Source organism: Triticum urartu, chromosome 1A, assembly GCF_056163025.1.
Source record: "Triticum urartu cultivar PI428250 chromosome 1A, HENAU_Tu73, whole genome shotgun sequence".
Classification (NCBI taxonomy): domain Eukaryota; kingdom Viridiplantae; phylum Streptophyta; class Magnoliopsida; order Poales; family Poaceae; genus Triticum; species Triticum urartu.
The window spans coordinates 182,872,786-182,888,705 of record NC_141873.1 but is presented as its reverse complement, the minus strand read 5'-3'; the positions used below and the strand labels follow the sequence as shown (position 1 = coordinate 182,888,705).

Here is a 15,920-nt window from a genome sequence, read left to right as displayed (position 1 = left end):
CTATTTATATGAGTAATATCTTTTATGGTCATGCACTCCTAATGAGTGGTCTATTTTTACTAAATCTTGATAGTAGTGATACACATGTTCATAGTATTGAAGCCAAAAGATGCAGAGTTGATAATGATAGTGCAACTTATTTGTGGTACTGCCGTTTAGGTCATATTGGTGTAAAGCGCATGAAGAAACTCCATTCTGATGGACTTCTGGAATCACTTGATTATGAATCACTTGGTACTTGCGAACCATGCCTCATGGGCAAGATGACTAAAACTCCGCTCTCCGGGACAATGGAGTGAGCAACAGAGTTATTGGAAATCATACATACTGATGTGTGTGGTCCAATGAACATTGAAGCTCGTGGCAGATATCGTTATTTTCTCACCTTCACGGATGATTTGAGCAGATATGGGTATATCTACTTAATGAAACATAAGTCTGAAGCATTTCAAAAGTTCAAAGAATTTCAGAGTGAAGTGGAAAATCATCGTAACAAGAAAATCAAGTTTCTACGATCTGATCGTGGAGGCAAATATTTGAGTTATGAGTTTGGACTTCATTTGAAACAATGCGGAATAGTTTCGCAACTCACGCCACCTGGAACACCACAACGTAATGGTGTGTCTGAACGTCGTAATCGTACTTTACTAGATATGGTGTGATCTATGATGTCTCTCACTGATTTACCGCTATCGTTTTGGGGTTACGCTTTAGAGACAGCTGCATTCACGTTAAATAGGGCACCATCTAAATCCATTGAGATGACAACTTATGAACTGTGGTTTGGCAAGAAACCCAAGTTGTCGTTTCTTAAAGTTTGGGGCTGCGATGCTTATGTGAAAAAGCTTTAACCTGATAAGCTCGAACCCAAATCGGAGAAATGTGTCTTCATAGGATACCCAAAGGAGACTGTTGGGTACACCTTCTATCACAGATCCGAAGGCAAGATATTCGTTGCTAAGAATGGAGCCTTTCTAGAGAAGGAGTTTCTCTCGAAAGAAGTGAGTGGGAGGAAAGTAGAACTTGACGAGGTAATTGTACCTTCTCCCTTATTGGAAAGTAGTTCATCACTGAAATCAGTTCCAGTGATTCCTACACCAGTAAGTGAGGAAGCTAATAATGATGATCATGAAACTTCTGATCAAGTTACTACCGAACCTCGTAGGTCAACCAGAGTAAGATCCGCACCAGAGTGGTACGGTGATCCTGTTCTAGAAGTCATGTTACTTGACCATGACGAACCTACGAACTATGAGGAAGCGATGATGAGCCCAGATTCCGCAAAATGGCTTGAAGCCATGAAATCTGAGATGGGATCCATGTATGAGAACAAAGTATGGACTTTGGTTGACTTGCCCGATGATCGGCAGGCCACAGAGAATAAATGGATCTTCAAGAAGAAGACTGACGTTGACGGTAATGTTACTGTCTACAAAGCTCGACTTGTTGCGAAGGGTCTTCGACAAGTTCAAGGAGTTGACTATGATGAGACCTTCTCACCCATAGCGATGCTTAAGTCCGTCCGAATCATGTTAGCAATTGCCACATTTTATGATTATGAAATTTGGCAAATGGATGTCAAAACTGCATTCCTTAATGGATATCTTAAAGAAGAGTTGTATATGATGCAACCAGAAGGTTTTGTCGATCCAAAAGGTGCTAACAAAGTGTGCAAGCTCCAGCGATCCATTTATGGACTAGTGCAAGCCTCTCGGAGTTGGAATATACGCTTTGATAGTGTGATCAAAGCATATGGTTTTATACAGACTTTTGGAGAAGCTTGTGTTTACAAGAAAGTGAGCGGGACCTCCGTAGCATTTCCGATATTATATGTAGATGACATATTGTTAATCGGAAATGATACTGAATTTCTGAATAGCATAAAAGGACACTTGAATAAGAATTTTTCAATGAAAGACCTCGGTGAAGCTGCTTATATATTGGGCATCAAGATCTATAGAGATAGATCAAGACGCTTAATTGGACTTTCACAAAGCACATACCTTCATAAAGTTTTGAAGAAGTTCAAAATGGATCAGGCAAAGAAAGGGTTCTTACCTGCATTACAAGGTGTGAAGTTGAGTCAGACTCAATGCCCGACCACTGAAGAAGATAGAGAGAAAATGAAAGATGTTCCCTATGCTTCAGCCATAGACTCTATCATGTATGCAATGTTGTGTACCAGACCTGATGTGTGCCTTGCTATAAGTTTAGCAAGGAGGTACCAAAGTAATCCAGGAGTGGATCACTGGACAGCGGTCAAGAACATCCTGAAATACCTGAAAAGGACTAAGGATATGTTTCTCGTATATGGAGGTGACAAAGAGCTCGTCGTAAACGGTTACGTCAATGCAAGCTTTGACACTGATCCGGATGACTCTAAGTCACAGACCGGATACATGTTTTTATTAAATGGAGGAGCTGTCAGTTGGTGCAGTTCCAAGCAGAGCGTCGTGGCGGGATATACATGTGAAGCGGAATACATAGCTGCTTCGGAAGCAGCAAATGAAGGAGTCTGGATGGAGTTCATATCCGATCTAGGTGTCATACCTAGTGCATCGGGTCCAATGAAAATCTTTTGTGACAATACTGGAGCAATTGCCTTGGCAAAGGAATCCAGATTTCACAAGAGAACCAAGCACATCAAGAGACACTTCAATTCCATCCGCGATCAAGTCAAGGAGGGAGACATAGAGATTTGCAAGATACATACGGATCTGAATGTTGCAGACCCGTTGACTAAGCCTCTCTCACGAGCAAAACAAGATCAGCACCAAGAATCCATGGGTGTTAGAATCATTACAATGTAATCTAGATTATTGACTCTAGTGCAAGTGGGAGACTGAAGGAAATATTCCCTAGAGGTAATAATAAAGTTTTTATTTATATTTCCTTATATCATGATAAATGTTTATTATTCATGCTAGAATTGTATTAACCGGAAACTTAGTACATGTGTGAATACATAGACAAACAGAGTGTCACTAGTTTGCCTCTACTTGACTAGCTCGTTGAATCAATGATGGTTATGTTTCCTAACCATAGACATGAGTTGTCATTTAATTAACGGGATCACATCATTAGAGAATGATGTGATTGACTTGACCCATCTGTTAGCTTAGCACGATGATCGTTTAGTTTGTTGCTATTGCTTTGTCCATAACTATACATGTTCCTATGACTATGAGATCATGCAACTCCCGAATACCGGAGGAACACTTTGTGTGCTACCAAACGTCACAACGTAACTGGGTGATTATAAAGGTGCTCTACAGGTGTCTCCGATGGTGTTTGTTGAGTTGCCATGGATCAAGATTAGGATTTGTCACTCCGATTGTCGGAGAGGTATCTCTGGGCCCTCTCGGTAATGTACACCACAATAAGCCTTGCAAGCAATGTAGCTAATGAGTTAGTTACGGGATGTAGCATTACGGAATGAGTAAAGAGACCCGACGGTAACGAGATTTAACTGGGTATTGAGATACCGACGATCGAATCTCGGGCAAGTAACATACCGATGACAAAGGGAACAACGTATACCGTTATGCGGGTTGACCGATAAAGACAGAATATGTAGGAACCAATATGAGCATCCATGTTCCGCTATTGGTTATTGACCAGAGACATGTCTCGGTCATGTCTACATAGTTATCGAACCCGTAGGGTCCGCACGCTTAACATTCGGTGACGATCGGTATTATGAGTTTATGTGTTTTGATGTACCGAAGGTAGTTTGGAGTCCCGGATTTGAGCACGGACGTGACGAGGAGTCTCGGAATGGTCGAGGCGTAAAGATCGATATATTGGAAGCCTATATTTGGACATCCGAATGGTTCCGAGTGGTTCGGGCATTTTTCTGGAGTACCGGGATGTTACCGGAACCCCCCGGGGAGTATATGGGCCTTATTGGGCCTTAGTGGAATAGAGGAGAGGGAAGGGAAAAAAGGGAGGCGCGCCCCAAGCCCAATCCGAATTGGGAGGGGAGCCGGCCCCTCTTTCCGTCCTCCCTCTCTCCTCCTTCCTTCCTCTCCTACTCCTACTTGAAAGGGGGGAATCCTACTCCCGGAGGGAGTAGGACTCCCCTAGGACGCGCCATAGAGAGGGCCGGCCCTCCCCCTCCTCCACTCCTTTATATACGGGGGAGGGGCACCCCATAGACACACAAGTTGATCATTGATCTTTTAGCCATGTGCGATGCCCCTCCACCATAATCCACCTCAGTTATATCGTAGTGGTGCTTAGGCGAAGCCCTATTCCGGTAGTAACATCATCACCGTCATCACGCCGTCGTGCTGACGAAACTCTCCCTCGAAGCTCTACTGGATCGTGAGTTCGCGGGATGTCACCGAGCTGAACGTGTGCAGATCGTGGAGATGTCGTACCTTCGGTGCTAGATTAGTCGATCGTGAAGACGTACGACTACATCAACCGCGTTGTCATAACGCTTCCGCTTACGGTCTACGAGGGTACGTAGATGATACTCTTCCCTCTCGTTGATATGCATCACCATGATCTTGCATGTGCGTAGGAAAAAATTTAAAATTATTGTGCTCCCCCTTCAAAAAATTACATAGTGAATCAATAAGAATGTAACTATTTGAATTCCAAATGTAATTGAATTATGAAGTGATCGTAAGATTACCTTGGGTGAAGAATAACTTATTTTGCACCCTAGGTGATGAATAGTATATATATAATCGGTTTTGATAGATACTACATACTACATGTATATACACACACACTACCTAAACATTTTTACATATTACATACTACACGTATATACTCCGTTTTGATAGATACTACATATAACATACAAAACTCAAGTGGTGGTAACTACCACCGGTGGTAGCAAAAATTTGTCATACACACACACCCTGGTTGAGGAATAATTCTTCACCCCCCCCCTCCCTATTTTAACATCAATGCACCGTAATTTTGCGTTCCGTAAGTTTTATTTTATTTCAAACATAAAAAGAAAACGTAAAAAATATAATCACCGTAAAAATATTTTGTGTTACATTAAATTATAGATGTAAAAACATATTGTAAAGTGTACATAGAATGCAATTTTCTGGTCTTGTGACCTTTTTTGTCAAATTTTACGCAATGAATTAATATAAATGTAACTATTTGTATTTCAAATGCAAATTTATTATGAAATGATTGTAAGATTACTTCGGTGAGGAATAACTTATTTTGCACCCTGGGTGATGAATAGACTTTCTGAAGAAAATACAACTTGCCACCCGATGATAATTACCTCACATGTCTCATATACTATAATATAGTAGTATATATATTACTTTATCATTTACAAATATTTATATACTACATCTAAGATATTTCAAAGTAAGTTACAAAATAAAATTATGTATAAGCCCATATTTTTTGTTATATTTATGAAATATGTACATATTTGTACGTAAAAAAGAGTATGTTCAAAATATGGTGCATACTACCTAAACGTTGTTATATACTACATATTACACATACATACTCTTAATTTTGATAGATAGTATATACTACCTCCGTGCCAAAATAGATGACTCAAATTTATACTAAAATTAGTACAAAATTAAGTTATCTATTTTGAAACGAAGGGAGTACAACATAAAAAACACGAGTGGTGGTAACTACCACTGGTGGTAAGAAATATTTGTCCTATTCTGCTAATATTAGTATAATAGTTATTTTACACACACTTTTGAACTACATGTTCAATACAAGTGCACGACATTGTTGAAGTAAGAGTACTACAGTATTGAGACGAGTGAACTTCTCATCACAGAAAACTGCACATGCCTTCGCTGTTGGAAAGCTATGAAATAGGTGAAACTTCCCCATGTTAAAAACTTTTCAAGATTTGTCATAGTTTAAGAGCAGTTTTAAAAATTGTACAGTGCACGACAAGTGGCAGCGAGCACATTTTCATGATTTTTTCTAAACCGCTCGTCGGATTGAAGCAAATGATACACGCCGTTGAAAAGATATCGCCGTTGGAAAGAACATACGCTCACTGCCACTCATCATGCGCCGCACAATTTTCAAAATTGATCTTAAACAGTGATGAATCTCGAAAAGTTTCTGACTGCTTGCAAAGCTATTATAAAATGACATTCATGAGCTTTCTTGAATGTCATTCCGTGATGAAACTTCATGAATGTTCAACGACAAAACTTTGCAAGCACTCAAAATATTTGACAAGTTTGAAAAAAAAACATGTTTTTTATTACTATTGTTCATAAGAGGACTTTCGAATCAGCTCTCTCTCTCGTATGCTTTCTTCTCCCCGAAGCTCTCACCTGTTCTGCTCGTGCTCAGCCATCATACTGAGGCCAAGGGATATTACACCTAAATGAACATTCACCAAAGTAGCAGGCGGTCTTTTCTTTTGTGTTGTGGTGGCACAATTTGCAAGATTATTCCAGGCAAAATCACTGTCTAATGTTCGTTTCCCTTTCATCACTTTGTTCATACAAGGAAAGGATATCCCTCTTATAATTTCAGTATTATCGTTACATTGATGTTACATGTGACTATCTGACAGGAACACATCATGTGACCGCTTCTGGAGCTGAATTGCAGTAAGGGGTGTGCAAGCAGATGAATCTGGTGGACATCAAGCACACCCAAGCAAAACCAAAACCTATCAGGAGCCCGCAGACGCTGTTCCTCGCGTCCAGCCGCAGCGAGCGTCTGAAGACACGGCCAAAGCTCGGGATCAAAGCCCCGCATGCAATCACCATCCAATAGTCCAGTCCATCATAGCCAATCTTCGCAAGGATTGCACCAATGGCCGCGCTTGGTCCCGCAAACCCGGTCAGAGCTGCAGCTGCCAAGGCTCCTCGCCAGCTATCAGTGGCACCATATACACAACTAGCAACAGCAGCACCCCGTGGTAGGCCGTGAAGAGAGACTGGAAGAACCATGTAGCGGCCTAGACCAGATGCCTTGCGTGCCGCCACACCAAGTGCAAGCCCTTCGGCGTAGGCGTGAAGGAAGACGCAACCGCAAGCAAGGAGCGATTGCTGTGTGAGGACACTAAGAGAGAGCCCGCTGGAAGATGTAATGACATTGACGGATGATTTCTTGTGTTTAGCAACCATAAGGATGCTTGCTTCCACGAGATGGTAGAAGACGGAACCTCCTAGCAGGAGGAACAAGGTGGTGAAGAGACCCATCTTTAAGGACATCACAAGTTGCAATGGCCTCCATGAAGCAAGACGGAAGGCAATGCCAGATGCTACACCAGTAAGAAGAGGGTGTGGCATGTTGAAGGCAAGCGAGAACGCGACAAGTATAATTCCTCCAAAAAGTGGACCAAGACCAAATACAAGTGATACCAAAAAGCCTGATGTATCTTCCAAGCTAGATCAGAACAAATCAACAGCATCAGTTGAAAGTTGTACTAGTCCAAGTAAGATCCTTAAATAATATAAGAGGCAACTTACCCGTGGCCATCCGTGAATCCCTGAAGCACGGTACTTAATGTTTCCATAAAAGCAACAGCAAGTGTTCCAGCAGAGGCTACTTGAGATGGAGTCGCTTCCTGCATGTAACACAGAAATACTCAGAGATCCTTCCGGAGCAAAACAACAACTTCAGTTAACAATTTCTTGATGACGAAAGGGTAGTCACCTTAAAAGCATCAGGAAGAACCTCTGCAATAACAATCCATATCATGCACCCTGCAGCAAAACCAGTACAGAAAGGAAGCACCTTCTGAAATGCATCGGCACAAAGGAATGCAGGCACAGCAACAATTGGCTATATTTACCAAGGAAAATGAAACAGGGTCATCAGAGTGTAAAGAAAAGAATGTAACTCAAAAGTGGAGATCAACTTTGAAAGCTGTTGCAGATAAGCATATGAGCATTTCATTCACAAAGTAATACTAAGAAAAAGTTGCACGTGTAAACAGCAGTGGCTGTCCTTTTTAAGAGAAGAAAATAGTACAGAATTTATTTGTACAATGCCAATAAATAAATAGTGATTGTCATACGATTTAGTATTTAAGATCCTTTGTGATGCCATTTCTCTAATTGCGCTTCTTTGAGATGTTTGATGAGCTCGTTTCCACACAAGTTCATTATAAATGTGACTCCTCTCCAAGATGTGAAATGTTATTGTTGATTTGTCAATTAGGTTAGGGAGGAGTTTGGAGAAACTTTTTGAGTCACAGACGGTTACCAAACTAGTATGTGAAGCACTTAGCCTTATTGGACTACAAAAAATGGCAACAAAAATAGTAAATTACAAAGAAGTATGACATGACAAAGAAAGCACTCCTGCTGCGAATACAAATATAGTACTAGTACTCACCAGTGAATCTACCACTGTGATTCATTATGATATTTCAACAATTCAGAGTCTGAGGTCATTAAAATTTAAAATTTCACAGGAAAAATATAATCATTTTATGATTCATGAGAGTGTGCAAAGCTATGGTGCATGTCAACTGTACTTAGGAGTTAGGACCTTAAGTCTTTCACCACTTTCTAGCACACATACATAAACCAACATACTGTTTTGCACAAGCAAACAAATAAGCAACACACATGGACACAAAAACAAACATACAAAGAAAAACGATACTAGTTAATTTCACAAATGGATTCTCTTGTTCCAGCTCAAAAATATTTTAAATGAGGGTTTTTAATGTGGGTAGGCGATTTGGCTCGGGAGTACAGATGAACTTCGTACCTGGACCTTCAAGTTTGAGTGTGGGGTGTGTGCCGAAATTAATATCATGTAAGATAAGGTGGAGTGGAAAATGAGGTATTGCATTCAGCTTATCGCGATGGGGTATGTCTAGCCCGCCAGCCAACAGAAGCGCTGGGTTGTAAATGTTGCCTGCAACAGTGCTTGCGGCTTTCTTGACGTCCCAACTTATGTACTGCTGGTGCACGAAAATGAGTCCTGCCTGGACAGTGGTACAGAATTTTTTGGTAAGGCCCAAGAGTTGATGAACGTGGTTGCATGGGCCAAACTAGAGAAGAACACATGGTTAAGCATCATGTAGGGTAAGGTGGTCGAGAACTGTGTAAACAGAGCCAGTCATCTTCAACCTTGGGCTGGGGCCATTTTTTGGTACTAGGTGACCTGGCAATTGGTTCGGGTTTGGTCAGGTCGACCTCAACCAGACACATGCCCGAACCCACTATCGGGTTCATCCCAAACCCACAACCCTACCCATGGGTCTAAGTTTAGACCCATGCCCAAACCCATCAGGTAATTTGACCCAATTGGGCACCATCAGGTGAGCATTGAAGAATAATTATCATACTTCACATTTATCTCTGACCAACATTCCATAGAATAAGGATATTTTTTGTATGTTAAAATTGTTCCTTGCAACACCGCCTACAGGGCTTGCCCATCCCTATCTCGTTAGCTACTCGAGGTTGTTACTTGCTTTACATGAATTGGATGCACCAGGGTCTTGGTGCCATGCAACTGGCACATCTCCTATGGACCGATGACTGAGCAATTTTTGGCCCATGAAACTTGATTTGTGTGGATGAAGAGAAGAGCAAAGGACTAGAGATGCATACACGTTGTGTTAGTCTTGAACTTTTGGCCTACTTGCTGTACTTCTTTTTTGCATCGTACTTGATGTACATTGTTGGCTTGCGTTTAAATAATTGTACAGATTTACTACCCATTATAGAGTATACAGTGTATATTTTTTCTAAAAATACTTCTTATATAAAATGAAATATTTATAATTAGTAAGAATAGTTAATCAGGTTACCCATAGGTATGAAGTTATGCACATACCTACCCACGACTAATCGGGTTACTACTGGGTGAAGTCGACAACCCATACACTACCCATTCGGGTCGGATGCACCCATGGGCGCCTGAACCCATGAGCATGATTGCCAGCTTGATGCGGGTGTGCAGCTACCATGGAGTTTCCCCTAGGTCTAGCCAACAGGTATGTGCCTTGATGTGTATGGTGCCTGGATTATGTTTAGGATGTAATCTTTTTGACTCATCATGTGTTAGCAGCCTGCCAATATTTGGCGATGTGACGTAGAGAGATTGGACGGTTCTCCGGTTTGTGATGATGCCGACAGCCTACAGGGTTGCCATGCACCTTCCCCGACACTTGCCTTGGCCCTTGTGGGCAGGCAGGATCTGCGAGGAAGTTGCAGAAGGTGAAGGTTGGGTGGACCATGAAGAACTTGAGGACCTTGACGGGATACAGAAAGGTGTGGAGGAACATAGATTGGCAATGATTCATCGACGGGAGACAGCGAGCCGGCGGTACCTGCAGAAACGACAGGGAAAATGGACCCTCAAGCCTCCAGGTGGAAAAAGAAGTATGTTCCAAATGCTTCAGTCGATGAATTGTTCACCTATTTGTACAGATTTCTGAAACGTACCATTCCATACAAGGGGAAGACAAATTAGGCCGCAATCTGAAACCACTTGAGTTTAGATGAGTTCTCACATACTGAAGTACAGAACAAAACTGCAGTTTTTAACTTCAGGGATTTTGTGAACCATGCGCCAAAAAATTAAGTGGGTACCAATTGTGGCATAATGTAAGTCAAGTGCAGTAGTGTCATGTCAGTTGATGAGTCCAACTTGCTCTTGCAGAGTGGGGAGGCACCCTAAAGACCACACAGCTTGTCCTAACAAGGTGTATATGATTAGAACGCTGAAGGAAGAAGACACCATGGACTCGGTATAGCCAGATTCAGGGGAGGAAGAAGGTGTTAGCTGGGAGGCTGGTTGGGTCTTTTAATTACTAGGGAACCTGCTGGCATTCACGGCAAACCACCACGTCGGTCCAGGTGTGAGTACTACGCGGTGAATGAGCATCAAGCTGCTGTCTGTACTGACACAGAAGAAATGGAGCAGCCTGTATTAATGTCTGGTACATGAGGCCTACCACTGTTCAATTTTTTTGTAAAAAGGACGAATATGCACTGGAATGCAGCTACGGTTAACAATCTCAATAAGAATGAAGGGTCCAGATTCCAGACTCATCTGGACCTGGGAGCCAAACCGATTATCCGATTCAGTATTATTTTTCTAGTTAAGAAATAAGGAATTAATATAGCTAAAAATTGATGAATGTTCCATGACTGAATGAGGATGATGCGTGTATCAAATAATACTTTCATATTTCCACTCGATGACAGCAAAAGAAAACGCACCTGTGGTAAAGATGTTATGATACTCCATAACATTGCTTTTTGTGGGGAGACACCCCTAGATGATAGTACCATGCTTACAGCCAGGCCTTCAGGTATGTTGTGCACTGCTATAGCTATAGTAACTAAAAGACCTTGAGATAATCCTTTTGACCCAACAAAGGAAACACCAACACCAGAACCCTCGCCAAAAGAATGGAGTGTCATTATTCCAACAACAAGAATAACTTTACTTGCATCTGCACCTTTTATATCCAACATACTTACTTCTCCATGTTGCTCAAGAATCTGTGATCAACGAAATGAAAGATACTGTATCATCTAAAGGAAAATATAACCAAAATGAATGGAGCAAAATATATTCGCTAATGCTGAAAACACAGCTAGCATCCTGAGCTGATATGATGCTAAATGCGGTTAACAAGTTTATTCTAGTGGCAATTCAGAACGTTGAACTGGCACAGCAATATGCACATCAGCAATGCATTGACATTTAAGGTTTCAGCTCAGGTAACCAGAATAATCTTATCAGCAGTCTAATTCTTTTAAAGCAAGATAAGCCTACATGAGGGTAGTTACTATTGTAGACACATAACGAGTACCATGTTCACATTAACCTACTTAGGCATGAAAATGGCAGCACTGCCAATAGACCCGCCAAGCCAAGCCCGCCAGCAAAATAATCACGAAGTGGCTCTTTGTGGGCAACTCCTAAGTTAAGTGGGCACTTGCGGTTGCGGTGGAGCTACATGAGGCACAACGTTAGCTGGTAAGCCCGCATATGAGCACTCAACATTAGCTGCAGTACAACCAAACATACACTAACAAACCCTTTGAAAAAATATATTCGCCATCACTTTCTGTCAAAAAAACACACTAACAGTACCAAGTTGTAGAGTGTAGACTTGTACTCCCTCTGTCTCATAATATAAGAACGTTTTTAACACTAGTATAGCATAAAAACGCTCTTATATTATGGGACAGAGGGAGTAGTTACATAGAGTATATATAGCTAGCTCTCTCTTTACGGTTTTGCATATACGTGTCCATCCTTTCCTGCTACAGTGGCCATTCCTTTCCTGCCACGTTAGCTGTATGCAGCATACCACTTCCCAGCGGTACAGGGCCCATCAAGGGCATGCACTCGGCATAGAGGCTGATGCTCAACGTTGACGAAACAGATCTGTACAAGGTCATGCCGACGGATGTTCATCGGCTGGTTCAAGGAAAATATGGTCTCATTCTACACCCGTTCGAGGCGAGTGAGCACCACCGAAAAAGTTTGCTCTGCCAGGAGGTATTACCGTTCGCGAACTGTGTGGCCAAAACCTGGGAATGACCAGCATTGAGCATCCCTCGACAGAAACATCAGACGAGACACGCGTAGGAAGCTGCATGCTGCTGACCACTTTAAGTGGGTTTGTCCACCAAACTGGAATAAATGCTGTGAATACCAACCGCATCTAAGCAGCTCGCACAATGCCCACATAAACAAATTTCAGCCAGAGCAGACTAATGTGTTCTGCCCGCTGGACGTGGCACTTCATCATGAAACCTAATGATTTTGTTTAATTCTTTCACTGAAACATCCCGCTGACTTGACTAGTGCACTTCCTTCAACTGCCTGCGCTTCAGACTTAACCCTGGCAGCTACAAAAATTGTGGATCCAAGACTATGTAAGTAGGCTCATACTGCTAAACCATCAGCATGCTGACAGATACTTGGACAGAAGAAAGCCATCTCGGAGTAAACTAAAGTTTTTTCTTGAGCTAGAGCATACATCATAGGTGCCTTAACTAGTTCTTTCGACTATAATAGCTGTTTATATCTGGCAATAAATTAGTCGATGTAAATGATCAATGATATCGCTAAACGACAAAGAGTATGAAGCAAGATTTACCTTCTTGCAAAGCCAAATAAAGATCCCTCCACTCAAAATCCCAAAAACAACCCAACTCCCACTGCCATACATCTGCCCTTCCTGCACAAGATCAAAACTTGCTGCCAACATCACCCCAGCTGCCAACCCATTGCAAAGGCCCGCCCATTGGGCCTCTAGCTCCAGGAAAAAGAAGGGAACTGCTCCCAGCCCTGTTGCTGCAGCCATCGCAAGCGTGGACCATGCAACAACATACACCGACACCCTTCCACTTTGGGACACATCATGTCTACCAGCATCCTCTAGCTTCAGATCTGGTGCCTCCTGTGTTACACGCACATGACCAACCTCGGTCTGGGCAACCGCCGAAACTTCCCCAATGAGTAGGAAGAGCAGGCAGACTAAAACCACTCCGACTTTTCTATCCATGGTTACTTGTGCTTCAGATATTCAGCAAGCTCATAAGCCCCGGACAGAATCAGGGCATTGGCCATAATAACAAATTCCTCCAGTAGTTACCTCAACACCCGTTTCAGTCTTGCAACAAATTATTCATGATTCCTAAATGCAACTGCAAGAAAGCTCCAATCCTGCAAGTCGACATTTGACACGGTTAGATACAACAAACAGTTCACGGATTGAAGAAAAACTTTCCCCCGTGAGCGACAAGCTAAGGACGCCAAGATTCGGGTCAGGCACATCCATGACGACGCCCACTCCACAACAAGCCGGTCCAGCAAGTTAATCCAAGGAAAGATCCAAGCTTTACGCAAGAAACCAATGCCAGGGCGTGGAGCATAAGTCAATTACCTCGATTCGTGGGTGGATGCGCTTCCAAAGAACCTCCCAATTCGACCGAATGGAGGGGGCCGAATTGGGGTGTTCAATCGGTAGCGGCGAGCCGCCGGACCAGCAGGATCAGTGGAGCGTGGAATCGGTGGGATCTAATGGTGAAGAAACCCGAGAGCGGAGAGGGAAGAGAGGATATAGGGAGGGCTGGCAGCTTGCGGCGCACACGGGTCTAACTACGTGACGGTCGGTCGCCGCAGGGAGATGTGCGATGCGTTCGCAGTTGAGATGTGTTGCGACGGCACGTTTCATGCCACAGCTGTAGCGTACTGTCGTTCAGCGCGCCCTTTACTTTTTAAGAGAATTCCTTATTTAACACGGTGTTAAATTTTGTTTCCCTATTTGACACCGAAAAATATTTTCTTCCCTATATAACACTGTGTCTAAATTTTATGCCCTTTATAACACTCTCGTCTATTTTAAGCTTTAAAGGTGTTAATTGACATATGAAAAGACCTTTTTACCCCTATATTGTATATGATAAAAAAATTCATAGATACTAGTACGTGCTAATAATCTCCGGCCGACTTGGTTTGTTGTATGCGGCTAACTTTAGCGGACTAGCTGCATGTTTGCTGTCCAGCTGGTTCGGTTCATAGCTGCGTGAGCCAACTTGCTGTGTGGGCGCGTTTTGTGCAGTGGGGAGTGTGAGCGGCCGCCGTCCTTCTTCGTGACCCCGGACTCATGTGTACTTTGTTGGTTAATCAGCTAGAGATTATTTAATGCGTGTGCCTGACATGGCATCGGGCAGTATCAATAAGCACGGACTAGATATTACTGTACAGTATACGTATCTACGGAGAGGAGAGCGGTTACATCGTACGCAAGAGCTAACTTAAGCACTCAATTGATTTTCTTTGGAAGTTGGCTCACGCAGTTAGGAACCGAACCAAGTGGACAGCACACATGCAGCTAGTTCGCTATACTTAGTCGCATACAACAAACCAAGCCGGCCGAACATTATTAGCACGTACTAGCATCTATGAATTTTTCTTATCACATACCACATCAGGGGTAAAAAGGTCTTTTCATGTGTTAATTAACACCTTTAAGGCTTAAAATGGACGAAAATGTTATAAAGGGCATAAAAATTAGACTTGATGTTATACAAGGAAAAAAATATTCTTCGATGTCAAATAGGGAAACAAAATTTAACAGTGTTAAATAAGAAATTCTCTCTTACTTTTTCATCCATGGTTTACAAATCTCCACTGTCAAAGGAGTGTCGATAGTCCGATGCATACGCTTTAGTTTTGCCTCCCTCACACTAAAAACCAAATCTCACTAGTTTAACTCCCTGATTTAACGTATCACACGTAATTCACCTCCCTCTCTATATATATATATCCAACTCATCCCTGTGTTGAACTTTTTCATAGGGTTCCCCGCCTCCCTCCACCCCCACTCTCTTCCTCCGCTGTCGCCATCGTGGAACTCTAGGGTAGGGTGGCCGCTGACGGAGCTAAATCCGACAGATCTCAGAGTAGGAACCCGAGCTAGACGATCGGACATTACGGTAACAAGTACACAAAGTTTTTCCCAGGTTCGGGCTCACCAAAGAAAGAAAATCCTACATCATGCTTGTTTTTATTTATTTGGATTGAAGTACAGAGTACAGATGATCTACCCTACCATGTGATTGTTGTCTGTCTAGATGTATTTGATCGACTAGCACAACCCGAGTTTATATAAGTTACCGGAGGCCTAGAATTACAAGAGTCCTAGTCGGCTACATCGGTGGAGAGGACTCCTCCACGGATGAGTCATTTTCTTGTACAGCGGGACTACTTGTAGATCGCCATGGGACACCCAAAGTGGCCCCGGATGGAACCGACCTAGGTGTCCTCGACCTCGTCCATGAGGCCGGGAGTCGACATGGTGAGAGGCCCCCTAGACGGGGCACCGTCGATATCCCCTGAACCGGTATTCAAGTCTGGTCGGACCTCGACTCATTTGAACTGCTCTTCATCTTTAATTGTCGGTCTTGAAACTAGTTCAACGAGAAGTTCCCCCAATCAGTGTA

The 15,920-nt window shown here is 42.7% G+C and overlaps 1 protein-coding gene across 2 annotated transcripts; it reads right to left on the bottom strand.

Moving 5' to 3' along the window:
• Positions 1-6,419: 6,419 nt before the first annotated feature.
• Positions 6,420-14,127, bottom strand: LOC125554873 (ZIP metal ion transporter family). 2 transcript variants are annotated; one of them, XM_048718262.2, is made up of 7 exons: positions 13,859-14,127; positions 13,070-13,638; positions 11,172-11,456; positions 8,704-8,923; positions 7,639-7,688; positions 7,452-7,549; positions 6,420-7,368 (listed from the first exon to the last, which is right to left on the bottom strand). In XM_048718262.2, exons 2-7 carry the CDS (start codon positions 13,475-13,477, stop codon positions 6,555-6,557), a joined length of 1,875 nt encoding a protein of 624 aa, XP_048574219.1. In that variant the 5' UTR covers positions 13,478-13,638; positions 13,859-14,127; the 3' UTR covers positions 6,420-6,554. The 2 variants fall into 2 exon arrangements, with proteins under 2 accessions (XP_048574219.1, XP_048574225.1); XM_048718268.2 differs by lacking the exon at positions 8,704-8,923 and having other exon boundaries at positions 7,639-7,767.
• Positions 14,128-15,920: the final 1,793 nt, after the last annotated feature.